The sequence below is a fragment of the Chiloscyllium punctatum genome, chromosome 39 (assembly GCF_047496795.1).
Source record: "Chiloscyllium punctatum isolate Juve2018m chromosome 39, sChiPun1.3, whole genome shotgun sequence".
NCBI classification, from domain to species: Eukaryota; Metazoa; Chordata; class Chondrichthyes; order Orectolobiformes; family Hemiscylliidae; genus Chiloscyllium; species Chiloscyllium punctatum.
In genome coordinates, this window is record NC_092777.1 from 8,136,987 (window position 1) to 8,164,890 (window position 27,904).

Consider the following 27,904-nt stretch of genomic DNA (forward strand, 5'->3'; position numbering starts at 1 on the left):
GGGATGCATTCTGGGATATTAAAGGGAGTAGCTACAGAAATAGTGAAGGTGGTGGTAATAATCTTCGAAGAATCCTCAGGTTCTGGAAAAATCCCGGAGAATTGGAAAATTATCATACAACAGCCTCACCCACAGGCTAATTAGATTAAAATTTGTCATTGGGAAAATGTTAGAATCTATTATAAAGGATGCAGTAGCACAGCATTTAGAAATACTTAATCTTAGACAGATTCAGCATGGCTTCATCAAGGGAAAATCATGTCTGATAAATTTATTAGAATTCTTTGAGTAGGTAACAAGAAGCATGGATATACGGGAACTAGATGCAATACGTTTGGATATCCAAAAGGTGTTCAATGAGGCATAGTATTAAAGGCTAACTAATGAGATAACAGCACATGCTTTTGGGGATAGTATATTAGCACTGATAAAGACTTGACAAACCAAGACAGAATTGTGGTAAGGAAGGGGTGGGGCCGATTTTCAGGACAACAACTTGTAACTAGTGTAGTGCCCACAATTATTTACAATACACTTTAAGGTGATGAGGCAAATTTACTGTTGCCAAGTTATCAGAAGACGTGAAAATAGGTGGAAGGCAAGCAGTGAAGATGACACAAAGAGGAATATAGACAGGTTAAGCCAATGAACAATCATGTGGCGATGGACTATAATGTGCAAAAATGTGAGGTTATCCACTTTGGCAGGAAGAATAGTGGAACTGAATATTATTTAAATGTGAAAAAAAACTTGCAGAAAGCTCCAGAGCAGAGGGATTAGGGGGTTCTTGTGTATGTCACAAACTGATGAGGGCAGAGTGGTAGATGTGATCTATATGGACTTCAGTAAGGCGTTCGACAAGGCTCCCCATGGGAGACTGATTAGCAAGGTTAGATCTCATGGAATAAAGGGAGAACTAGCCATTTGGATACAGAACTGGCTCAAAGGTAGAAGACAGAGGGTGGTGGTGGACGGTTGTTTTTCAGACTGGAGGCCTGTGACCAGTGGAGTGCCACAAGGACCGGTGCTGGGTCCACTACTTTTCATGATTTACATAAATGATTTGGATGCGAGCATAAGAGGTATAGTTAGTAAGTTTGCAGATGACACCAAAATTGGAGGTGTAGTGGACAGCGAAGAGAACATAGAACATAGAACAATACAGCACAGAACAGGCCCTTCGGCCCACGATGTTGTGCCAAACATTTGTCCTAGCTTAAGCACTCATCCATGTACCTATCCGATTGCCGCTTAAAGGTCACCAATGATTCTGACTCTGCCACTCCCACAGGCAACGCATTCCATGCCCCCACCCACTCTCTGGGTAAGAACCTACTCCTGACATCCCCCCATACCTTCCACCCTTCACCTTAAATTTATGCCCCTTTGTAACACTCTGTTGTACCCGGGGAAAAAGTCTCTGACTGTCTATTCTATCTATTCTCCTGATCATCTTATAAACCTCTATCAAGTCACCCCTCATCCTTCGCCGTTCCAATGAGAAAAGGCCTAGCACTCTCAACCTATCCTCGTACGACCGATTCTCCATTCCAGGCAACATCCTGGTAAATCTTCTCTGCACCTTCTCCAAAGCTTCCACATCTTTCCTAAAGTGAGGCAACCAGAACTGCACACAGTACTCTAAATGTGACCTAATCAAGGTCCTGTACAGCTGCAACATCACTTCACGACTCTTGAAATCAATCCCTCTGCTAATGAACGCTAATACACCATACGCCTTCTTACAAGCTCTATCCACCTGAGTGGCAACTTTCAAAGAGCGAAGATCCCTCTGCTCCTCCACCTTACTAAGAACCCTACTGTTAACACTGTATTCCGCACTCTTATTTGTCCTTCCAAGATGGGCAACCTCACACTTGACAGGGTTGAACTCCATCTGCCACTCCTCAGCCCAGCTCTGCATCATATCTAAGTCCCTTTGCAGCCGACAACAGCCCTCCTCACTATCCACAACTCCACCAATCTTCGTATCGTCTACAAATTTACTGACCCACCCTTCGACTCCCTCTTCCAAGTCATTAATAAAAATTACAAACAGCAGAGGACCTAGAACTGATCCCTGCGGAATTCCACTTGTAACTGGGCTCCAGGCTGAATATTTACCATCTACCACCGCTCTCTGACTTCGACCGGTTAGCCAGTTCTCTATCCAACTGGCCAAATTTCCCACTATCCCATGCCTCCTGACTTTCCGCATAAGCCTACCATGGGGAACCTTATCAAATGGGAGGTCTGTTGATAAAATGGAAAGGTCTGGGAAGGGGAGGGAGGAGTCTGAGAAGGTCCAGGTGAATTTGAGGTCGGGGCGGAAGGTGTTGGTAAGGTGGATGAACTGTTCAACCTCCTCGTGGGAGCACGAGGCAGCGCCGATACAGTCATTGATGTAGCGGAGGGAAAGGTGGGGGGTGGTGCCAGTGTAGCTGTGGAAGATGGACTGTTCCACATATCCTACGAAGAGGATATGTGGAACAGTCCATCTTCTGCAGCTACACTGGCACCACCCCCCACCTTTTCCACCGCTACAACGATGATTGTATCGGTGCTGCCTCATGCTCCCACGAGGAGGTTGAACAGTTCATCCACCTTACCAACACCTTCCGCCCCGACCTCAAATTCACCTGGACCGTCTCAGACTCCTCCCTCCCCTTCCCAGACCTTTCCATTTCTATCTGCCTACCAAACCTTATCAAATGCCTTACTAAAATCCATGTACACTACATCCACTGCTCTACCCTCATCCACATGCTTGGTCACCTCCTCAAAGAATTCAACAAGACTTATAAGGCAAGACCTACCCCTCACAAATCCGTGCTGGCTGTTACCTCAGATTACAACAGGATCTTGACCAGATGGGCCAATAGGCTGAGAAGTGGCAGATGGAGGTTAATTCAGATAAATGCGAGGTGCTGCATTTTGGGAAAGCAAATCTTAGCAGGACTTATACACTTAATGACAAGGTCCTAGGGAGTGTTGCTGAACAAACAGACCTTGGAGTGCAGGTTCATAGCTCCTTGAAACTGGAGTCGCAGGTAGATAGGATAGTGAAGAAGGCGTTTGGTATGCTTTCCTTTGTTAGTCAGAGTATTGAGTACAAGAGTTGGGAGGTCATGTTGCAGCTGTACAGGACATTGGTTCGGCCACTGTTGGAATATTGCATGCATTTCTGGTCTTGTTCCTATCAGAAAGCTGTTGTGAACTTGAAAGGGTTCAGAAAAGATTTACAAGGATGTTGCCAGGGTTGGAGGATTTGAGCTATAGGGAGAAGTTGAACAGGCTAGTGCTGTTTTCCCTGGAGTGTCGGAGGCTGAGGGGTGACCTTATAGAGGTTTACAAAACTATGAGGGGCATGGAGAGGGTAAATAGACAAAGTCTTTTCCTTGAGATTGGGGAGTCCAGAACTAGAGGGCATAGGTTTAGGGTGATTAGATTAGATTACTTAGTGTGGAAACAGGCCCTTCGGCCCAACAAGTCCACACCGACCCTCCAAAGCGCAAACCACCCATTCCCCTACATTTACCCCTTTTACCTAACACTACGGGCAATTTAGCATGGCCAATTCACCTGACCTGCACATCTTTGGACTGTGGGAGGAAACCGGAGCACCTGGAGGAAACCCATGCAGACACGGGAGAATGTGCAAACTCCACACAGTCAGTCGCCTGAGTTGGGAATTGAACCCGGGTCTCTGGCGCTGTGAGGCAGCAGTGCCACTCTGCTGGTTATTTTCAAAGAAGCAACATGTTATGAGCTGCAGGTCTGAACACTCTCAATGTTAACAGTACAGCTCCGTATCCCTTATCTGAGCATCCAAAAACCGAAAAGCTCATGGAGCGTGCAGCGTTATTCATGTCTGTGTAACATCACGGGGTTTTCTTGGCGGGTGAAGGCTGCACCCACTCGACCAACGTGGCAGTGTGGCCCAGCACTCAGAAGCGTCAGTTGTGTATTGTATTTACTGTGCTAAACTGTTTAATTTTAGAACAAAAATGTCAAAAAGAGGTGCAGATACATATATGGCTAACAATAGTAAAAAGAAATGAAAGCATCTGTCATTATCAAGAATGCGTAGAGTTATTGCAGAAACTTGATCGTGGTGTGGCTGTGTGGCATCTTACTGAAGAATATGGTGTCGGAACTACCATTGTCTATGATTTGAAGAAACAGAAAGACAAGTTACTGAAGTTTTATGGTGACAGTGATGACTATCAACTAATGAAAAATAGGAAAACACTGCATAGGGCTAGGGGGAAGATACAAAAGAGGCCTAAGGGGCAACTTTTTCACGCAGAGGGTGGTATGTGTATGGAATGAGCTGCCAGAGGATGTGGTGGAGGCTGGTACAATTGCAACATTTAAGAGGCATTTGGATGGGTATATGAATTGGAAGGGTTTGGAGGGATGTGGGCCAGGTGGGACTAGATTGGGTTGGGATATCTGGTCGGCATGGATAGGTTGGACCGAAGGGTCTGTTTCCATGCTGTACATCTCTATGGTTCTAAATGTTGGTAGCCAAGTTCAGCGAATCTGTCTTCACAAAACTGCATCCCAGAGTTATGCACTGACAGATATGTCTCCACCACTTCTGTATGTTATATATTGACAGACTAGTCCACACCACAGTACTATACTTCAGTGTAGTGCAGTGACAGGCCTGTCCTATCAGTGTTAGACAATGGCAGACCAGTGCCCTCCAATATTGTTCCCCAGCATTACACAGTGACAGACGTGTCCTTATTAGCACCATACTCCAGTTTCACACAATGATAGACCTAATCTCACCAGTACTGTACCAGTGTTATACAGTGACAGTATACAGGACAGTGATGTCCTCGATTTTAATTCTTTCTAAATTGTTGCGACATGCATGATTCACTCTTCACTCAGTTCCTATTTTCTTCATTGACTTTCCCACAATCCTGAAAAACTCTCATCAACATCCTACACTCTGCTATGTTGAACCATCAACCAGATTGTTCTATATGCTCCAATCCCAGTTCAGTAGATCCTCACGTTGCCACATCTTCCAATCTCAGCATCTTTACATAGTGAGAGTTTGTGAAGCATTGGAATTCATCTCTGGGGCTAGTTGCTAAAGTAGAAAGTTGGTCAATAATGATAAGTAGATGGGTAAAAGACAACTGGTACACAACAGGTAAATTTAATTCACACTATTCACTCGTGCAGGGTGAACATAGAATGATCCTATTGAGTTATAGCTTCTTTTCATTTTCATTTTCATTTCATTCACAAAGCATGAGCTTTTTACAATTATGGAGAAGCTTGGAAAAAGATTGGCCTAGTCCACAGATTAAAGTTCTAAGTGTAGACAGGAACATTCAAAGGTTCATGGGGGAAGCTGTTCGCAGGTAAATGGATGTCTGGCAAGTGGGAGGCTGTCAAAAGCAAGATTACGAGAATTCAGGGCTAGCATGTTTCTGCTCGTGTGAAGAGTAAGGCTGGCAGGATTAGGAAACACTGGATACTAGAGATAATGAGGCTGTGGTTAAGAATAAGGAGGTATCTGTCAGGTATAGACAACTGGGATCAAATAACTCCCTTAAGGAGAATTGGAACTGTAAGGGTATAATTAAGATGGACATCAGGAGGACAAGAAGAGAACATGAGACAGTTTTGACAGATAAGGATATGGAGAATCCAAAGAGATTCCATAAGTATATTAAAGGCAAAAGGGTAACTAGGGAAAGAATAAGCCCCCTTAAAGATCAACAAGGCCATCTATGTGTGGATCCACAGGGTGTTGGGTGAAATTCTAAATTAATATCTTGCTTCAGTATTTACAGTGGAGAAAGAAATCAAATCAAGGCAACTTGGAGAAATAAATAATGATGTCTTGAAAAGAGTCCATATTACAAAAGAGGTGGTGCTGGAGGTCTTAAAACACACAAAGGTAGATAAATACCTGGAACTTGATCAAGGGAATTCCAGGATATTGTCAGAAGCTAGGAAAGATTAGATTAGATTACTTACAGTGTGGAAACATGCTCTTCGGGCCAACAAGTTCACACCGCCCCGCCGAAGCGTAACCCACCCATACCCCTACATCTACATCTACCCCTTACCTAACACTACGGGCAATTTAGCATGGCCAATTCACCTGACCTGCACATCTTTGGACTGTGGGTGGAAACCGGAGCACCCGGAGGAAACCCACGCAGATACGGGGAGAACGTGCAAACTCCACACAGTCAGTTGCCTGAGGCGGGAATTGAACCCAGGTCTCTGGCGCTGTGAGGCACCACAGTGCCACCGTACTGCCCACTAGAAACCTCAGGGCCCTTAGAAGAAATACTTGTATCATCAACAGCCACAAGTGAGGTGCCAGAAGATTGGAGGGTGACTAATGTTGTACCATTATATAAGAAAGGCTGCAAGCAATGGCCAGGAAACCACAGACTGATGAGCCTGATGTCAGTGGTGGGTACATTTTGAAAGGGATTCAGGGAGACAGAACCTACATGCATTTGGAAAGGCAACGATTAATTTGAGATAGGCAGAATGTCTTTGTGCATGGGAAATTGTGGCTCACAAACTTGATGAAGCTTTTTGAAGTAACCAAGAGGTCAGATGAAGCTTGAGCGATAGTCATTGTCTACATAGATTTTAGCAAGGCCTTTGACAAGATTCTGCACAGTAGACTGGTTAGTAAAATTCAATCATGTATCCAGGGAGAGCTAGCCAATTGGATACAAAATTGTCTTGACAATAGCAGACACATGGCGGTGATATAGGGTCATTGTTCAGTGTACTACAAGGATTGGTGCTGGGTACACTGTTGTTTGTCATTTGTACAAACGATTTGGATGAGAATATTGGAAGTACGGTCAGTAAGTTTGTAGATGACGCTAAAATTGGTGGTAAAGTGACAGTGAAGAAGGTTATCTAAGAGTACAACAAGATCTTGACCAACAAGGCCAGTAGGCTAAAGAATGGTAGATGGGAGTTTAATTTAGATAAATGTAAGGTATTCTATTTTGTTGAGACAAATCAGGGCAGCACTTACACAATTAATGGTAGGGCCCCGGAGAGGTACAGGCACATAGTTCCTTGAAAGTTTTGTCATAGTTAGTCAGGGTGGTGAAGGCGGCATTTGGCTCACATGCCTTCAGTAATCAGAGTATTAAGTACAGGAGTTGGGACATCATGTTACAGCTTCACAAGACATTGGCAGTACAAGACATTTTTGGAGTACTGTGTACAATTTTTGTTGCCCTGCTATAAGAAGGATTTTATTAAATTGGAAAGGGTGCAAAAATGATTTTCAAGAATGTTGTTGAGATTGGAGTGAGTTATAAGGGGAGACTGGATAAGGTGGGATCTTTTTCCCTGAAGCATAACAGGCTGAGGGATGATTATAGAGGTTTATAAAATCAAGTGGGGTATGGATAAGGTGAATAGCCATGGTATTTTCCCCAAAGTTAGGGAGCGCAAAACTAGAGGCCATAGGTTTAAAGAAGGCAAAGATTTAAAAGGGACCTGAGAGGCACTTTTTTCACACAGAGGGTGGCACGTATGATGGATCAAGCAGCCAGAGAAAGTGGTAGGAGTGAGTATAATTACAATATTTCACAGATATTTGGACAGTTACATGGATAGGAAAAATATAGAGGGACATAGGCCAAATGTGGGCAAATAGGACTAGTTCAGTTCAGAAAACCTGGTCAATGTAGATGAGTTGGGTCGAAGGATTGGCCTTCTGTGCTATACAAATCTATGATTCATTTGTGATACCCTAGCTCAACTCATGACAAATGAATAATTAAGTAAAACAAAAACCTGTGGAAATTTGAAACAAAAATAGAAATTACTGGAGAAACTCAGCAGTAATGATATCATATGTGTTTTGATTGAAATAAATGAAGAAGTTGTACTTATTAGCGATCCTGCTCGTAATACAGGCTGCAAGGTGTACTCTCCAGGGAAAAAAAAAATAATTGACCAGTTTTGAATGTTTTTGTGCTATTTTATCGGGGCACATTCCTTAGAGAGATGTATATAGAATAATCAAGGCCATTTTTCATTTTTTCTGGTAACCATCCAATTAGTGTAAACAAATCATTTTTTAAAAACTGCCTGTGCAAATGTGCATCCAGATCAAACTCTATTTTATAAATATTACAATACCCTAAACAGACTGCTTCTCAATGTGGCACAGTCAATCGAGCCCACTAGTCTCGTCAACCCAATTAACCAGAACCAGGCGACGGTTGGTTGAGAGATGCAGTGAGTTCATCACGTTCCTGTAGGTGGCAAAAAAGCTTTAGGGAGGAGAGTTACTCTCCTCAGACTTTCTGCCCTCTGACCTGCCCTTGAATTTGTACGGAGTTTTTAAATGGCTGTTTGCAGCTTGCATGTAACTATGGAGTGAGCAAAATATTGTTAAATTTTCCTGCCCTCAGAAATTTGAGAGGAGTTCAGAGGACTGTCAAACTTCACAGCATTATTGTCTTACAAAATAACTCAATTATTGCCTTAGTACCAGTGATTATCAATCTTAAAAATCAATTGTCTACCCACTAACTTGAGGCATAGCAAATATCTTACGAGGCCAACAAGACAGCATAAAATAAGGACATCAGGGTATAACATCAGATTTGAAATTTCAAATGGGAGAAAGGAATGAATTCTGGTAACAGTGATATCGCTGCTAACTGTGATCAGAGAGCTGTCAAAGAAATCTGGAATGGTCAAATCTGATGGCAGCAACAACTTCAGGAGGATTACATATGAGCAAAATAATTTCCATTAACTAACAGCCAACAGTGCCATCTTTTGTAATCAACAGGACACTGCATGCTGTAACTTGAAACAAAGTTCAATTCCAGTTTTTGCACTCAAGTCGGGCCATTGGAAATGCTAACAATTTAATATTCCTAGAATTGTTATTACAGCATTTGGGGGGAAAAAATTCTAATACATTTTTGCATTTGTGATGGAGATAGTACTAACTTCAATTATTTTTTAAAAACTGCATCAAAACTGCTGACTGACATGGCCACCTTACAACTGCAGGGAGGATGTCAACTCTGGGTCAATACATTCTTGGAGGTTTTATCACGTGCCTTCTGGATTGAATTATTTCACATGGTCAAAAGCTCTTTTAAATTCATCAATATTTTTATAACTAACAAATGAAAGTGTTCAGTGAAAATTAGAAAATATTTAGAACAAAATTCATTCAAAGGCACTTCACAGGAGCATTAACAAACAAAATATGACACTGACTCACGTAACAAGATGTTGGGACACAAAGAGAGGTTTTAGGGATTTCCCCAGAGGAAGAGGGGATTTCTAGATTTGAGCCCAGTCAATATAAGGCACACCCATAAATGATGGAGCAATGAAAATTGGGAGTTCAAGAGATTGGAGTTAGAGGAACAAAGATGCTTCAGAAGAGTGTTGCAGGGCTGGAAGAGTTGAGACGTATAGAAGGGTGAAACCACGACGGACTTGAAAGCAAGCTTGAGAATTTTAAAGTCAAAACCTTGTTCAACTGGGAGCCAGTGCAGGTCAGCAAGCAAATATCTAATGGTAAACAGGATAAGGTGCAAATTAGGACACAGTTTACATTCAGAGAACAAATTCAAGGAAAAGCATAGTTTATGGAGGGTGGAAACTGACAGGCTTGTAAGTGTTGCACTGCAATAGCCAAGGGCCAAAGCAAGATTGACATGAATGAGAGCTTCAGCAGCAGATGAGCTGACGTGATTGGAGAGGTGGGGAAGGAGGGAAGCCAGATGATTTACTAAATATTATATACTTGCAGAGGTGAAGATATGGGACCTGAAGCTTATGTCAGAGTCAATATGACGCCAGATTTTGGTCCTAAAATACTTGCAAGTGTCCAAGAAATTAGGTAACTATTGCTGGAGGATGCAAAGGTATCTGCTAAGACCCCGGCTATCTCTTTCCATGCCTCCCACATCATCCTGGGATAGATCCCATCTGGCCCTGCGGATGTGTCTATCTTAATACATTTCAAAGACACCCAACACTTCCTCCTTCATTACGTTGACCTACCATAGAGCATTCAATCGCTTTTCCCTAACCTCAAAATTCCTCAGGTCCCCAACTTTGGTGAATAGCGATATAAAGTGATCATTAAAAAGCTCATCCAATTCCTTTGGCTGCCCAAAACATCAACTCACCTGTTCCTCAGATGCTGCCTGACCTGATGTGCTTTTCCAGCGCCACACTTTTTGGTTGCACACATAACCTCTGTCCTTTATCCTTGAGAAAGCCTACTCTTTCCCTAGTTATCCTCTTGTTCCTAATACATATACATAAAATGCCTTGGGATTGTCCTTAACCTTGCTGGCCAAGGACATTTCATGATGTCCTTTATTAATAACTTTTAATGGCTGGTTTAGAACTAGAATTAGAATCCCTATTGTGTGGAAACAGGCCCTTCGGCCTAACAAGTTCACATTGACCCTCTGAAGACTAACTCACCCAGACCCATTTCCTCTACCCTATATTTATCCCTGACTAATAACTTACACTATCGACAATTTAGCATGGCCAATTCACCTAACCTGCACATTTTTGGATTATGGGAAGAAACCCATGCAGACACAGGGAGAATGTGCAAACTCCATGCAGAAGCTGGAATCGAACCCAGGTCCCTGGCACTGAGGAAGCAGTGCTATCCACCGAGCCACTGTGCCATCCAATTTTGGTGTCATCTGCAAATTTACTAATCAAACCATCTACATTTCATTCAGGTCATTTATATATATTATAAACAACAAAGATCCCACCACTGATTCCTGCAGAAGACCACTGGTTACTGGTCTCGTTCTGAAAAGCACGCTTCCACCGCTACCCTCTGTATTCTATGACCAAACTAGTTCGGTGTCCATCCAGCCAGCACACCCCAGATCCCAGATTACTTCAGTTTTGACTTAATGCTAATGATGGGGATTCAGTTATGGCAATTCCATTAAACAAGGGATAAGGAGTTAGATTCTGTCTTGTTAGAGATGATTATTGCCTGATACTTGTGTGGCATGAACACCACATGCCATTTATCAGTCCAAGCAAATCTTGCTGCATAAGATCATGGACTGCTTCAGCATCTGAGGAATTGCAAATGGTACTGAACATTGCCCTATGATGATGGTACATTCTCACTTCTAACATCATGATGGATAGAAGGTTGTGGATGAAGCAGCCTAAGATAGTTGGGCTGAGGTCACAACTGAAGAACCTCTGCAGAATATCCTTGGACTGAAACAACTGACCTTCAGCAACTACAACCATTGAATAAATCATTCTCACCTCATCTCTTTTGTCCATGCTTAGATGAAGACTATAATGAGGTATTGTTTTAAAATTGTTCATGGAATGTGTTTATCGCTTGTTATTTATTGCCCATCCCTAATTTCCTTCAGGGAATCCCCAAGATACCTTTTTGAACCACTGGAGTGTTTGGGCTAAAGCAACACCCACAGAATCTGGACACAGAGACAGTGAAGTAACTTCTTGGACTGCAAACTGGAATGGAAATCAGACACTGCTATACAATTAAAATGGTAAAAACAATGACTGCAGATGCTGAAAATCAAATACTGGATTAGTGGTGCTGGAAGAGCACAGCCGTTCAGGCAGCATCCAACGTATACAATTAAAATACCAAGAGAACTTTGCAAATTAAACAAAATCAGGTGGTGCACATTTTGAACTGCACAAGGTTTGTTGCTTTTAGAACAGTGAAATGATGATATTGTTGAAACAGAGTGGCACCAGAAGTCTTGGAGTTTAGGAAAAATTGTCTGATGACAACCCTTAGACTGGCAAAGCTAAAGTTTGCGATCAACTTGTGGGAGTGGTACAGTCAGAAACATTCAGATCTAGCAAATAAAAAATCTCCATCCCTTCGCTTTATTTGAATGAAAAAACGCAAAAACAAATTTAAAATAAAGAAATCTAATACAAGAAAAGATTCTGGTCCATCTGATCAACTACTGAATCTTAGAATGACAATTGCTCTGCAGATTACATTGTGTCATCATCGCTAAACTGGGAAAAAATACTCTCCAAATTATGGCACCTCCTTTTTCTCTATATGTTTTTACCCTGTCTATGTTTTACCAACCACAATATTTGTGGCAAATCGTCCATTTTATTGGTGTGATTTGAGTGTGACTTGAGAGGAATGTAGTTAGTAATTCTTGTTTTATCTGCTGTTTGGTTAAGAATACATGTTGCTGCAATAAATATTTACCTTCCCGTTGCTGAAACAAGGTGTGAATTGCTTTTATCCTAAATAGCAGCCAATCAGGAAAATTGAACATCTTGATCATTTAATTGTGATTTACAGATTTAAGTCAGCTTGTCAAAAAGTCACGACTCTAATATTGGCACACTGTTCAGAATTAGGTCTGAACAAGATGGTATATAATTTGGAGTAGAACCTGCAGGTGGCAGTCTTCATCTGGAAGTACTGACCGTTTCCTTTTAATGGGTAGAGATTGTGGATTTGGAAGGTGGGGTCAAAGAAGCCTTGGTGAGTTACTTCAGTGTGCCTTGTAGATGGTGCACATTGCTGCTACTATGTGGCAGTGGTGAGGGGAGTAGATATCAAAGGTAATGGATGCAGTGCCCAACAAGTGGAATGCTTTGTCCTGCATGGTGTCAAGCTTCTCGAGTGATTTTGGGGTTACACTCATCCAGGCAAGCGGAGAACATTCATCACACTACTGACTTGAGCCTTGTAAATGGTGGAGTCAGGGGGTGAGTTACTCTCTACAGGATTCCTAACTTCTGACCTGTTCTTTTTGACGTTCTAGCTTGGTTTCTGGTGATTGGTAACCCCCAGGATGTTGTCCAGCTGGGATTCAGTGATGGTAAAGCAATTAATGTTACTTGCTACTTATCAGCCCAAGCTTGGATGTTGACCAAATCTTTGAACACGGACTGCTTCTATACCTGAGGAGCTGCAAGTGGTACTGAATAATCTGCAAACATGTTCACTTCTGACCTTGTAGTAATGGGAAGGTCATTGATGAAGAGGCGAAAGACACTTGTGCCTCACTCATTGCCCTGAGGAACCTCTGCCATGATACAACCATAACCATTTTCTGTTGAGCTAGGTATGACTTCACCAAGTGGATATTTTTCTTCTTGGTTCATATTGAATCCAGTTTTGCTAGGGCTGTACACACTGACTTGATGTCAAGGATAGCCACTCTCACCTCACCTCTGAGGTTCAGGTCTTTTCTTCAAGTCTGGACCAAGGCTGTAATGAGGTCAGGAGCCTGATGGTACTAGCACAACCTAAATTGGACATTAATGAGCAGGTAATTGTTGAGCAAATGCTGTTTGATCAACAACCCCTTCCATCCCTTTGCTGTCAATCAAGAGCAGACTGACAGGGTAGTAATTGGCTGGGTTTAGACTTCTCCTGTTTTTTTGAGGACAGCACATATCAGGGCAATGTTTGATATTGTTGTGTTGATGTCAGGGTTGTGAGTGTACCGGAAGAGCTTGGTGAGGGGAGTGGCAAGTTCTGAAGCACAAGTCTTCAGTACTTTTGCCGCAGTGTTGTCAGGGTCTGTAGCCTTTGCAGTATCCTGTGCCTTCAGATATTTCTTGACATCACTTGCCATCAATTGAATTGGCTAAAGACTGGCATCTGTGATTCTAGGATATCAGGAGCAACATTCTTTCTAAAATTGCATGGCTGCAACATTCCGATGTGGGTCACAGCATTGACTTTGGGCTCTGGAGGTTGTTGCCACTCACAGACTGCCAAGGTCCACAACAAAGAAAAAAAACTTAGAGAAAACGTTGCTCAGGAGGAAGCTATCCACTCGGCAGCTTTGGCTGAAGATGGATGCAAAAATGTCAGCTTCTTTTCTATGATGGAGCTCAACCTGAGTGTCAGGAAGCAGGGTATTCTTTTTCAAGTGTCACTTGATAACATTTTCATTTAGTAACTCCCTCAATTAAAGAGAAAAGTAATAATACTGAAAATTTATTGACCTTCTCACCGCTACCTCTCAATAGTAGGTTGCTGTAGTCGTACTGGACCATAAAGCTGCTCTCATTAGAGAGAGATGACAAGTGGTGATTTAACCTGAGGGTCACCATGCCTCTGGCAAAGGGAGAGGTTGAGACAGACAGTCCTTAATGATAACCTCAGCTGGGATGGGAAAGGAACCCACACTGTCGCCATCACTGAATAGCAAACCAACTGTCCAGTTAACTGAGCTAAATGACCACTTTTACTGATTGTTTTGAACCCCAGAGTCTCCCACCTGCACTTACAGCAAGTTCCCCATTTAAGATTTTAGTACTTCCATTGTGGACACAGCTTTTATTGAATGAAATACACACTAGATTTGATGTTACGTGGTGCCTGCTGCTAAGACATGAAAAGGTGTGAACAGACAGTGAGACCACCTGTGGAATAGTGGTCAGTGGCAGGAAGTGATGCTGAAAATTCCTCAGAGCATAAGCAATCATCTAGATTTGAAGATTTAAGAGTGCGAGCGGCACACAGCTAGATAGTATAAAACACAGACCACGTAAGTGACTATGAAAGCATGGAGGAAACAAGGAGGAAGAATGGAATCAGTCAGAATTCAAAACAACATGTTATAGGGTATAGGAAAAAAACACTCATTCCTTTAAGCCTGTGCTGACTGTTTGGTAGAGCAACCAATTACTGTCACTGAAGTGCCCTGTCCATATAGCTTGGCAAATCTTTCTCTCTTTGAAATATTTCTCCAATTCTCATTCCAACGTTACTTTTTCTGCTTTTTGCATATATTTTAAATCTACATCCCAGGTGGCTGACATTTCCGCAACGAGTTAGCGTTTTCCCTTATGCATTTACAGAGTCATACAGCATGGAAACAGACCTTCGGTCCAGCCGACTTCACCGAAAACTTTCCTGATTGTGAAAACTGGTGAAATTTAGTACTTACTGGCTAATACCCCACTGACCACTTTACAAAGAGAGTAAGAGTTTGAAAATAGATTTTCACTGGCTGAAAGCAATTTGGAAGAATGCTTTAAAGTCATTTGTAAGCCCAGACGTTGAAGACTGAAATAATTCCATCAAAAATATGGACAAGTTATTTATGTAATTCAATGAACAGAGCAAGAGTTTGGTCAGTGCATAAACTCATCAAAAACAGTGGAGGAATGAGGTAGCCAATTGTCACTCGATACTGAACAAAAGCAACTTACGCAAATACAAATCATGCAGTAAATATGAATGCAAAGTAGCCAGCCCACACTGAAACAAACCATAAACAAAGGGAAATTGGGAAAAAACCTTTTTGTGCAGTGAGTGTTAATATAGTCAAAACCAATACCTGTAATGGTGGAAGTGGAGATGAATCACGTCACAAAGACTTTGTGTTTGGATTTTGGATTGCCATGAAGAAACTATATATATAGGACTGCAGGGATAATGTGGGAATTGAGACTCAATGGATTGCTGGACAGAGAATTGCTATGGATCCAGTGGGTTAATCAATATGGTTAACATTCGACAACTAAAAATTGAAAGATTGATATCACTCTCAAGGCTTTATTGGTGTTGAAGGGTCTCCATGGAACTCTCCACATTCAAGTCAGTTTGTGAGCCCTCAGTCACTCAACCCAACTGCTATGTTGTTGATATGTAAAATGACAACGGTACCTTTATACCATCTGCCTCCTGCAACTCTTTTTCTGAATCTTCACCTTCCTATAAAGACAAGAATTGACAAGGTTAAAGAGATCACTTGAGGCTGCAAGGCAGCTATCAATGCAGTGAAGAGCAACAAGCTCTTGCCTGATATACAGACGAGGCAAAATCCAATTTCAGACCAAGTCCCACCAAACACACTTTAGGTACAACCTACATGGATCTCTGGCACTGGTAGATTCAGTAACCACATAGAAATACAGTCACTCTGGTTGTACAAGCCACATACAGTACAACTGAGAGAAAAGTCTGATGCTTCTGATGTTAGGAACAGCTTCTATGGTATAATCCAGTACCTTAGTCAACTGGTCATTTTCCATACAAGTCAAGATGGAAGGTTATGTAACAATCAGAGGCAGCACAGACAAACCCGACCCTGTCCTCACTCATGGTGAGGACACGGTGGCTCAGTGGTTAGCACTGCTGCCTCACAGCACCAGGGTCCTAGGTTCGATTCTAGTCTCAGGTGACTGTCTGTGTGGAGTTTGCATATTCTCCTCGTGTCTGTGTTGGTTTACTCCGGATGCTCTGGTTTCCTCCCACAGTCCAAAGATGTGCAGGTAGGTGAATTGGCCATGTTAAATTGCCCATAGTGTAAGGTGCATTAGTCAGAGGGGAATGGGTCTGGGTGGGTTACTCTTTGGAGGGTCGGTGTGGACTGGTTGGGCCAAAGGGCCTGTTTCCACACTGTAGGGAATCTAAAAAAAAAGTTCATCTTCAAAATAGCTCACGAGGGAGAGATTGGGAGATGAACCAAAGTTATGTTTTTCTTTGTGTTTCTAACCCAGGACAGATACTAATGTAATGGAGCAGTTACAGCATATAAGGTCAATTGACTGGAGATTGGATCTAGGATGTCTGAGATCATTTGGCTCAGCACTGCAGAGGTTTTAGTCATTAAAACATTCTTCAGAGCAGAACAGAATATCTCTAGCAGATTTATACTGTCCCCATCACCCCTGGCTCTTTGACATTTGATTCCCCTTTGTCTATTGTAAAAGACTGTGTGTGTGATCTGCCCAAAAGGTATACGTGTGATGGCTTTCCAATTGCCTCTCGTTATTGTGGGGTTAGTACACATTAGCGTAGGAACAACATTCTGATTGTTCAGGCTAAAATATAACACTAATTAAAAGAGAAAACAACAGAAACGCAAGACTTGCATCATTAACAACTCCCTTTCTGTTCTGCTCTTCTAAAAGATTGTCTTCTCCAACTTTCTGTCCAAAGCGCAAGGAAATCTACATTCAGAGTTGCTGAAAGAAATAGTTCTAAAACATAATGGGAAAAGAGAATCACAGAAGTTAAGGTACAGAAGGAGGCCAATTGGCTCATCGTGGTTCTTCAAATGCGCACCTTACCAAACTCCTGCTTTTACCTACACCCTTGCACATTATTTCTGTCTAAATAACCATCTAATCCTTTCTTGAATGCCTCAATTGAACCTGCCTCAACCACACCCTAACTACTCACGGAGTGAAAATGTTTTTTGCTCACATCACATTTGCTCCTGATGGAAATTGCTAAAAAAACTATGCCCTCTTGCTCTTACTCCTTTTAGGAACTAGAACAGTTTCACTCAATACACTTATCCATCTCACTCATGATTTTGAAAGTCTCTATCAGATCTCTTTTTAGCCTCCTTCTCTCCAAGGAGAACAGACCCAACTTCTTCAATCTATTCTCGTGACTGAAGTTCCTCCTCACTTGAATCATTGTTATGAATCACTTCTGTGTACTCTCCAATGCATTTGCATCCTTCTTATAATGTGACCTCCAGAATTGTGCAAAATATTCCAGGTGAGGTCTAACAAGTGTTTTGTATAAGTTCATGCTCTTGTACTTGATGCCACTATCAATAAAACTGAGAACATTGTAAGCTTGATGAACTGCTCTCTCCACTTTTCCTGCTACCCTCAATGATCTATGAACATATATGCCAGGATCACTCTGCTTTTGTACCCCCATTTTATGGTGTCTTTCAATGTTCTTGCTCTATGTCCTCCGACACTGTCTCTCAAAGATTACAATTCTTCCAGGTTTTGTGCCATCTGCAAACTTTGAAATTGCCACCTGAACACTAAGATCTAGATCATTAACATGTATCAAGGAAAACAAGGAACCCAATACCAAACTCTGGGGAACTCCATGACAATCCTTACTCCAGCCTGAAAAATATTCAGTGATCATTACTCTCTGTTTCTCATCAGTCAGCCAATTGTGAACATACATTGCTACTGCTGCTTTTATTCCATGACCTATAATACTCCTCACAAGTCTATAACAAATGCCTTCTGGAAGACGACGCACACCACATAGAAAAGCGTTACACTTTCCATTGATCCTTTCTGTTGTCTCTTTGAGAAAGCTCCAGCAAATTAGTCAAGTGATATATCCACGTTCTTAATCCATTTTATTTCCCCCATGCATCTACCAATTTAGTCCCAAATAATTCTTTCTAGGAGCTTCCCACCCACTGAAGTTAAAACTAACTGGAATTGTTGGGCTTATCCTTCTTGCCCTTCTTGAATAAAGCCATAATGTTTGCAATTCTCAAGTCTTCCAGCACCTCCCCTGGTCAAGGCAAGACTGAAATGTTCTGGTCAGTGCTCCTGCAATTTCCGCTCTCACTCCCTTCAATATCCTTTGATGCATCTCATCCAGTCCTGGCATCTTGTCAACGTTAAGCACTAAAAGTCTACAGAACACTTTTTCCGCTCAATTGTGAACTCTTCTCAGTGACAGAGTTTTCTCCTCTGTCACCAGAGCCTGGACAGCATTGCCCTCTTTGGTAAACACAGATGCAAAGTATTCATCTAATATCTCAGCCATGATCCCCGCCTTGATATGTAAACCCTTTCTAATCTCGAATCAGTCCTCTTTGTCCTTCTGCTAATCTTGCACTATTTGTATACCTATTGAAAACTTTATGTTGGTTGCCAGTCTTTTCTCGTACTTTTAAAAAATTTTTTCACCTCACATCTGAACCTCCTGTATTCCTTTTAGTTCTTCATTGTATTATCGATCTGACACCAGTCAGTAGCACATTTTCTTTGTCTTTAGCTTAACTGGTGTCTCTTTGGGCATTCTGGGAGGTCTGGATTTGCTTTGCCTACCTTTCCCATTGAGGGAACATGCCACGAATGAAAGTTCAGTCATTATTTTTCTCATTACCCTCTTGTTCCAGTATATTCTGCCCAGCTCCAATCTTGCCACATTGATGTCAGCTCCCAACAAGTGATTTTTCTTAATCTGCATTGACTAATGTCAATCCCCACCATTATCCTAACCTTACAATAAAATGATCACCGTCTCCTCAATGTTCCCCCACTGACTTCTGATCCCTTTGGCCCATCTCATTTCCAAGAACCAGCTCCAACAGTGCCTCCTTTCTGGATGGATTACACACATATTGTTGTCAGAAACACTTGAATAAAATCTCGGAACACTTGCCTCTCACTGCCTCTTACACTCTTTGGATCCCAGTCTAAATTTGAATGATTGAAGTCCCCTGTTATAAGCTATTCTATAATGTCGGCATCTCTATAATTTCTCTGCAAATTTGTTCCTCTACATTCTTCCCAGTCCAGGTGGTCTATAGATTCCTCTTAGCAATATAATTGTATTTCTATTTGTTGCCCAGCTCGAGCCAAAGTGATTCTATCATTGAAACCTCTGAGATATACACTTTTGCCAGAATTGTAACACATTCCTTAACCAATACAGAGAGAAATTGATTCGCGATCAGCGTGGGAATCAAAATGTTCAGTGAAAAGCAGGAAAGTGGACATGACAAATGTTGGATTAGCCATGATTGTAATGAATGGCGGAGCAGCCTCTAGGGGCCTATTGCTTATGGTCTTGTGATCTCAATACTGCCACCCTTCCTCCTTTCCTTTCATTTCTGTCTCGGGTCAAAACAAGTAACCAGTGAACTGAAGACTGATTATTGTTGTATAGATATCATCCAGTCATCATCAAAGAAAGGATAAAAATTATGGAACTAAGTGAGCTAGTTTTGTGATTTTGGACTGGTGATACAGAGCTTGTTCCTCAAATTTGTTTTTACTTCTTCACCCAAGATATTTGCATTTGTCTGTTTTTCTTTGTGTGAATGCAAATCCGTTTTTTAAAATGGGGGAAAGCTTAAGTTATATAAATTAGAAATCCTATTCTTTTACTGTCCTTGTCAATGTTAAGCATTTTCAATAAATAGCATCTCTTTTTATAGTTATTGGAGAAGCCTGGTGTGGTTTGCTTTTATCCCAGGTCACAGTCAGAGAGAGGTAAATTGGGATTCCTGGTACTTTCATTGAATCTTCACATTTGGCGTGACTCTGGGAATAGTGAACCTGGATTCTCAGCACATTACTCCAGTAGGTTGTGACAATTTGTAGATCAAAGAATTGAGAAATGTTGCTCAGCACAATAAGTGGTGATGGGTGACTCAAACAAACTTTATACCAGTTAATCTAAAGGGTGTATGCTTCGATATAAAAGAGAACTAATAAATCTGAGAAACGAGATTAATGTCAGTTAGTCATAGAGTCATAGAGATGTACAGCATGGAAACAGACCCTTCAGTCCAACCTGTTCATGCCGACCAGACACCCCAACCCAACCTAGTCCCACCTGCCAGCACCCGGCCCATATCCCTCCAAACCCTTCCTATTCATATACCCATCCAAATGCCTCTTAAATGTTGCAATTGTACCAGCCTCCACCACATCCTCTGGCAGCTCATTCCATACACGTACCACCCTCTGCGTGAAAAGGTTGCCCCTTAGTTCTCTTTTATATCTTTCCCCTCTCACCCTAAACCTATGCCCTCTAGTTCTGGACTCCCCGACCCCAGGGAAAAGACTTTGTCTATTTATCCTATCCATGCCCTTCATAATTTTGTAGATCTCTATAAGGTCACCCCTCAACCTCCGACGCTCCAGGGAAAACAGCCCCAGCTTGTTCAGCCTCACCCTATAGCTCAAATCTTCCAACTCTGGCAACATCTTTGTAAATCTTTTCTGAACCCTTTCAAGTTTCACAACATCTTTCCAATAGGAAGGAGACCAGAATTGCATGCAATATTCCAACAGTGGCCTAACCAATGTCCTGTACAGCTGCAACATGACCTCCCAACTCTTGTACTCAATACTCTGACCAATAAAGGAAAGCATACCAAATGCCTTCTTCACTATCCTATCTACCTGCGACTCCAGTTTCAAGGAGCCATGAACCTGCACTCCAAGGTCTCTTTGTTCAGCAACACTCCCTAGGACGTTACCATTAAGTGCATAAGTCCTGCTAAGATTTGCTTTCCCAAAATGCAGCACCTCACATTTATTTGAATTTAACTCCATCTGCCACTTCTCAGCCCACTGGCCCATCTGGTCAAGATCCTGTTGTAATCTGAGGTAACCTTCTTCGCTGTCCACTATACCTCCAATTTTGGTGTCATCTCCAAACTTACCAACTGTACCTCTTATGCTCACATCCAAATCATTTTTGTAAATGACAAAAAGTAGAGGACCCAGCACTGATCCTTGTGGCACTCCACTGGTCACAGGCCTCCAGTCTGAAAAACAACCCTCCACCACCACCTATCTATCTTTGAGCCAACATGACAATTATAATTTCTTTCTTACATTGTACTCCACCTTGCATATAAACAGTCAACTTAAATTACTTAATAAGTACTTCCATTCCTAGTCTCCCTATCTCCAGAGAGCTCCTTTTAATCCAGTTCTGTGGGCCATGACACCAGAGGCTTCCTCAGCTAGTCTCAGCTGAACTCAACACACCTGCTCTCAACTGGCTTCATTGAACAAGGGCGTACAGCAACAATTTCATGGCACTCAGTGCTGATCCTGAGATCGGCGGAGCATAAAAGGTGACATTAATGGCAAGTTTTTGTCACTTGTCACTCACCAGTGGACTGCTACTCTCGTCCTGTTCCTCCAGCTCACCTGTCTCTTCCATTCTGCTGATATCATCATCGCCATATCCAGCAGAAACGAGACCTCCTTTTGTGCCTGACAGAGAGAACAGAGTTGAAAAATAACACCTGTCCCTGCTGCTACTGTCCTACTACCCACTACTGCACCGTGCTAGACCTGTCCCCAACAGTATACTGTACCCTAAAAATATACAGTGGCAGACTGGGGTCTATCAGGGAGAAAGGGGCAATCTGTACATGAAGGTGGAGAACCACTGATAGTGTGTTAAACAAGTACTTCCCATCTATCTTTACTTAGGGAGAAGAATGCAAGTACAAAGGAGGACTGTGGAATTCTTGAGCAGATTGATATAAGAAGCAAGGAGATAGTGGAGGTTTTGGAGTGGACATAGACCCAGGTCCAGAACAGTTTTATCCCAGGGTGCTGTTGGAGAGAAGGGAGGAAAAACAGGGGCCTCAGTCAAATTTTTACATTTTCTCTAACCACAGGGGAGGTGCCAAAAGACTGGAAGATAGCTAATGTAGTTCCACTTTATAAAAAAGGTAGTGGAGATACAGCTGGGAATTATAGACCAGTGAATCTACCTAAATGGTAGGAAAACTATTGGGAAAAGGTAGTGAAGGAAAAAAATAATTTCCATTTAGAGAAGCAAGACTTGATCAGGGATATTCAGCATGGTTTTGTCAGAGGGAGTTTGGGACTAACAAATTTACTGGAGTTTTTCAATGAGGTGATCAAGTGATGACACTAAGGCAGTTAAGGTAGTTTCTATGGATTTCAGCAAAGTCTTGGACAAAATCCCACATGGGTAACTAATAAAGAAAGTTAAAGCTCATGGAATTGAGGTTAATTTGGCAAGTCGGATCCAAAACTGGCTTAGCAACAGGAGACAGAGGGCTGTGGTAGAAAGGTGTTTGTCTGACTGGAGCCTGGTGTGCAGTGGCGTGCCACGCCACAGGGATCCGTGCTGGGTCCCTTATTGTTTCATAGTCATAAACAATATAGTTGAGAATGTGGGAAGGATGATAAGTAAGTTTGTGGATGGCACAAAACTTGGCTGAGTGATTAACAGTGAGGAGGTGGGTCTTGGGTTACAAGAAGATATAGACAAATTGGTCAGATTCGCAGATCGAGGGAAGATGGAATGTAACCTTGATATATATGAGATGATGCACTTTGGAAGATGTGAAAACACAAGGGAGTATCCAATAAATGGCAGGAAACTACAAAGTTGGAGATAGTGAGATGGTGGAGAGTCAATGTGGATAAAGAGTGGAGGTGGAAAATGCTCAGCAGGTCAGGCAGCATCAGAGAAGGGGAGTTGAAGTTTCAGGTCAGAATCTGTCAACAGTCGAAGGGCCAAGGACAAGGAGGCACACTTTTAAAGTGAAAGACAGGACTTGAGGAAAAACATTTTCATCCAGAGTAGTAGGGGGTCTGGAATGCACTGCCTGCGAGAATGGTTGAAGCAGGTAAATCCATTGTTTAAAAAGTATTATACTGTGACCTACTCACCATTAATGGGTTCCAATATTAGCCATTAACAGACATGTCCCCATGAGTACAGTATTCAACTGTTATATAATGACAAACAAGGACTATATCCCAGTGTTATAAAGTGACAGATCCTATAACAGTCTACAACACTACTGTACCTATATGACAATGACAGATGTGTCCCCAACCAATACTGTACCCCTGTGCTCCTCTCCGATGATCACCATCTTGCCATGGTGGAGAGGCTGTGTATACCTAAGAACGCGAGGGCTAAACCATCTGGAGTGTCGGTCCTGTCAGGGTCACCCATGACAGTTAGTTCAAGGGGAAGGTTCCAGACGTAGCGCGATCAATGAACACCTCAATGGTGGATCATGCAAAGGATGATAGCTGAACTTAAATGAGAACTTCACAACGGTTGCGAAGATGAACGAAGGCTGCAACAAAGAAGCGCTGCTAGTCGTCTTGGTCTCCATGCCACTGGGCTTCAATCCCGGGACTACCAAGTTCTGTGTGGTGGCTGCGTGTACACTAGTCTCCCCATGTTAAAGGATGTCACACACAGGTATGCTCCCAAGAGTTACCAATCTGACTCACTTCCCAGACAAAAGTCCTACGGCGATCAGCTAATGCCAGAGGGGGCAGGACCATGATATCTGAAACCCTACTGTCTCAAACTGACACATTGTTCATGGACGAGGCAGAGAACACATTTTGGCAGCTGCGCCCATGACTGAGCAGCCGTTTAATATCTCCTCAACTCACCCCAGTCTGAGAGGGGGCTGGTAAAGGTTCCCTAACAGCCTGCCTCAAAACTCCTGACTGGATTACAGTGTGAAAAGGATCACTTGCATGCAGTCAGAAATGAAAAATAATAAACTTTGCAGTTTGGATTTTAAGAACCCTGATGGTCCCAGGTAACACTGACCAACTTGAGAGATGATGTGGAGGTGCTGGTGTTGGACTGGTGTGGACAAAGTTAAAAATCACACAACACCAGGTTATAGTCTAACAGGTTTATTTGGAAGCACTAGCTTGAGGCGTTGCTTCTTCATCAGGTGGTTGTGGAACATGACCATACAACACAGAATTTATAGCAAAAGGGTTACAGTGTCATGGAGTTGTAATGATATATTTAACAACTTCAGTTAATATTGTTTAATATATCATTACAACTCCATGACATTGTAACCCTTTTGCTATAAATTTTGTGTCATATGGTCATGTTCCAGAACCAGCTGATGAAGAGGCAGTACCTCGAAAGCTAGTGCTTCCAAATAAACCTGTTGGACTGTAACCTGGTGCTGTGTGATTGTTAACTTTGTCAACCCGAGAGAAGAACTGCAAGCATAGCCATAGGACTGAAGAGATGCCAGATCGACCTAGTTGCTTTTTCTGAAATTCATTTTGCAGACAAAGGGCAACTGAAGGAAGTGAAAGGTGGTTACAGCATCTGCTGCCTTCCATTTTCAGAAGATGAGCCCAGAATTCATTGTGTTGGATTTGCGATTAAGAAGCAGCTCATTAGCTGCCTGTCTGATTCTCCTGTGGGAATCATGACCATCCACCTGATGTTCACCCACAATCAGATGGCTTATGCCCTAAACCTTGACTTGAAGGAGGAAGTAAAGGAGGCTCTCCATGCCTTCCTTGCCACACTGTTGTCAAGCATTTACAAGGAGAAGATAATTCTTCTTGGAAACTTCAATGCCAGGGTTGACTGAGATCACAATCTCTGAAATGGCTGAGTATAACCTGACCATCACAAACCCACTCTTTTTATCAGAAAAACAAATGCAAAATACCTTGGAAGCACCCATTTCAAGATTTTCCGTATCAACATCAACAACTGGGAGAACAAAGATACAAACTAGAATCACTGGAGAAACATCTTTCAGCTGGGAGCTGTATGCCATGAAAACAATCTCCGCTCTGCCACTGAATACCAGCGACTCTTGCACAAGGAGAGACAGAACATCTGGAAGGCCCATCCACCACCTCCTTGAACCACTATTACCAGCAAAGCTCGTACTGCAATACAATCCATGGATCTTGGATTGGCCTGTTCAGCAAGCTGAAGAGCAACAAATAGGTGCCCTTCGGGAGGACAATCATACTTGACCTGATCGCCAATACTCCCATGTTATACAGTGACAGATGCATCTCCACCAGCACTGTATTCCTGTGTTATACTGTGACTGCACCATTACTGTACCCGAGTGTTATACAGAGATAGAGCTGAAAGAAAGTGAGGACTGCAGATGCTGGTGATCAGAGCTTAAAAATGTGTTGCTGGAAAAGCGCAGCAGGTCAGGCAGCATCAAAGGAGAAGGATAATCGATGTTTTGAGCATTCCCAACGCCCCTCCCCCAAGTCCCTCCTCCCTACCTTTTATCTTAGCCTGCTTGGCACACCCTCCTCATTCCTGAAGAAGGGCTTATGCCCGAAACATCGATTCTCCTTCTCTAGAGATAGAACCGACCCCACCAATCCTGTACCCTTGTTGTACAGTGACAGAACTGTCCCCACCAGTACTGTCTCCGAATGTTACATAGTCAAAAAGTGTGGTGATGGGTCGCACAGCGAGGTCAGTCAGACATGCCCCCACCTATACTATATACGTATTATACCGTGACAGACCAATCACTATCAGTACTATACGCCACCCTTATAGTGACAGACCTGTTCCTACCAATATTATACCCCAGTATTATACATTGTCAGATCTGTCCTCACCAGTACTGTACCATAATGATAGGCCTTTATTATCCCCTAAATAATGTTTACAGATTAACAGTATGATACAGCTTAATTAATTAGTCCGACTCCATTGTGAAAGGACGGTGTTTTATAGGATCTCACCTGTCTCGGTGTCAGTTTCAGAATCCGAATCTCCGGCATAAGCTATTAACGTGCGAAGAACATTCCTCTTGTCCGCCATGTTAGGGCGCCGGTTGATGACGTTCACAGGTGAGGTGCTGCGCACGCGCGGAACGCGGCATGGGACCGCGATGACAACATTGACACTGCGCAGTGACATCACGCACTGGCGGTTCGGGCACCGTCATGGCCTCCAGTCCCCGCGACCCCGTCCGAGCCGCCCTCGCCCGGACGTTCGGCTTCCACACATTCCGCTCTGAGCGACAAGAGAGCGCGACTAGAGCCGTGCTGAGAGGTGAGACTCCGAGTGTGAGAGACGACAGACAAATCCGGCGGGCGCCTTATAGGGAGGGCCGGCCGGAATAGAAACCGCGGTAACACAACAGGTGATGACTGGTTCTGTGTAAAACAGTCACTGTATAACACGGGGGTACAGTACTGATGGGGACAGGTCTGTCACTGTATAACACTGGGGTACAGTACTGATGGGGACAGGTCTGTCACTGTATAACACTGGGGTACAGTACTGATGGGGACAGGTCTGTCACTGTATAACACTGGGGTACAGTACTGATGGGGACAGGTCTGTCACTGTATAACACTGGGGTACAGTACTGATGGGGACAGGTCTGTCACTGTATAACACTGGGGTACAGTACTGGTGGGGACAGGTCTGTCACTGTATAACACTGGGGTACAGTACTGGTGGGGACAGGTCTGTCACTGTATAACACTGGGGTACAGTACTGGTGGGGACAGGTCTGTCACTGTATAACACTGGGGTACAGTACTGGTGGGGACAGGTCTGTCACTGTATAACACTGGGGTACAGTACTGATGGGGACAGGTCTGTCACTGTATAACACTGGGGTACAGTACTGGTGGGGACAGATCTGTCACTGTATAACACTGAGGTACAGTACTGGTGGGGACAGATCTGTCACTGTATAACACTGGGGTACAGTACTGATGGGGACAGGTCTGTCACTGTATAACACTGGGGTACGGTACTGGTGGGGACAGATCTGTCACTGTATAACACTGGGGTACAGTACTGATGGGGACAGGTCTGTCACTGTATAACACTGGGGTACAGTACTGGTGGGGACAGGTCTGTCACTGTATAACACTGGGGTACAGTACTGATGGGGACAGGTCTGTCACTGTATAACACTGGGGTACAGTACTGGTGGGGACAGATCTGTCACTGTATAACACTGGGGTACAGTACTGATGGGGACAGGTCTGTCACTGTATAACACTGGGGTACAGTACTGGTGGGGACAGGTCTGTCACTGTATAACACTGGGGTACAGTACTGATGGGGACAGGTCTGTCACTGTATAACACTGGGGTATATACTGATGGGGACAGGTCTGTCCCTGTATAACACTGGGGTACAGTACTGATGGGGACAGGTCTGTCACTGTATAACACTGGGGTACAGTACTGGTGGGGACAGGTCTGTCACTGTATAACACTGGGGTACAGTACTGGTGGGGACAGGTCTGTCACTGTATAACAGTGGGGTACAGTACTGGTGGGGACAGGTCTGTCACTGTATAACACTGGGGTACAGTACTGGTGGGGACAGGTCTGTCACTGTATAACACTGGGGTACAGTACTGGTGGGGACAGGTCTGTCACTGTATAACAGTGGGGTACAGTACTGGTGGGGACAGATCTGTCACTGTATAACACTGGGGTATATACTGGTGGGGACAGATCTGTCACTGTATAACACTGGGGTATATACTGGTGGGGACAGATCTGTCACTGTATAACACTGGGATACAGTACTGATGGAGACACGTCTGTCACTGTATAACAC

General features: G+C 43.1%; 2 protein-coding genes across 5 annotated transcripts in view; one reads left to right on the forward strand and one right to left on the reverse strand.

Moving 5' to 3' along the window:
* Nucleotides 1-26,164, reverse strand: part of sap30bp (SAP30 binding protein) — an 84,653-nt gene extending 58,489 nt beyond the window's left edge. Inside the window, exons 1-3 of one of the 2 annotated variants that reach the window (XM_072558125.1) lie at nucleotides 26,056-26,164; nucleotides 21,668-21,771; nucleotides 15,695-15,742 (exon numbers count right to left, since the gene is read on the reverse strand). In XM_072558125.1, the coding sequence (XP_072414226.1) occupies nucleotides 15,695-15,742; nucleotides 21,668-21,771; nucleotides 26,056-26,134 (231 nt within the window). In that variant the 5' untranslated portion in view covers nucleotides 26,135-26,164. The remainder of the gene's footprint in view (nucleotides 1-15,694; nucleotides 15,743-21,667; nucleotides 21,772-26,055) is intronic. The other variant, XM_072558126.1, reaches the window with a different exon arrangement.
* Nucleotides 26,165-26,224: 60 nt separating this feature from the next.
* recql5 (RecQ helicase-like 5) overlaps nucleotides 26,225-27,904 on the forward strand; it is a 134,166-nt gene continuing 132,486 nt past the window's right edge. For 2 of the 3 annotated variants that reach the window (XM_072558128.1, XM_072558129.1), the window contains exon 1: nucleotides 26,225-26,368. In XM_072558128.1, coding sequence (XP_072414229.1) covers nucleotides 26,260-26,368 — 109 coding nt within the window. In that variant the 5' untranslated portion in view covers nucleotides 26,225-26,259. Of the gene's footprint in view, nucleotides 26,460-27,904 lie in introns of all 3 variants that reach the window. The other variant, XM_072558130.1, reaches the window with a different exon arrangement.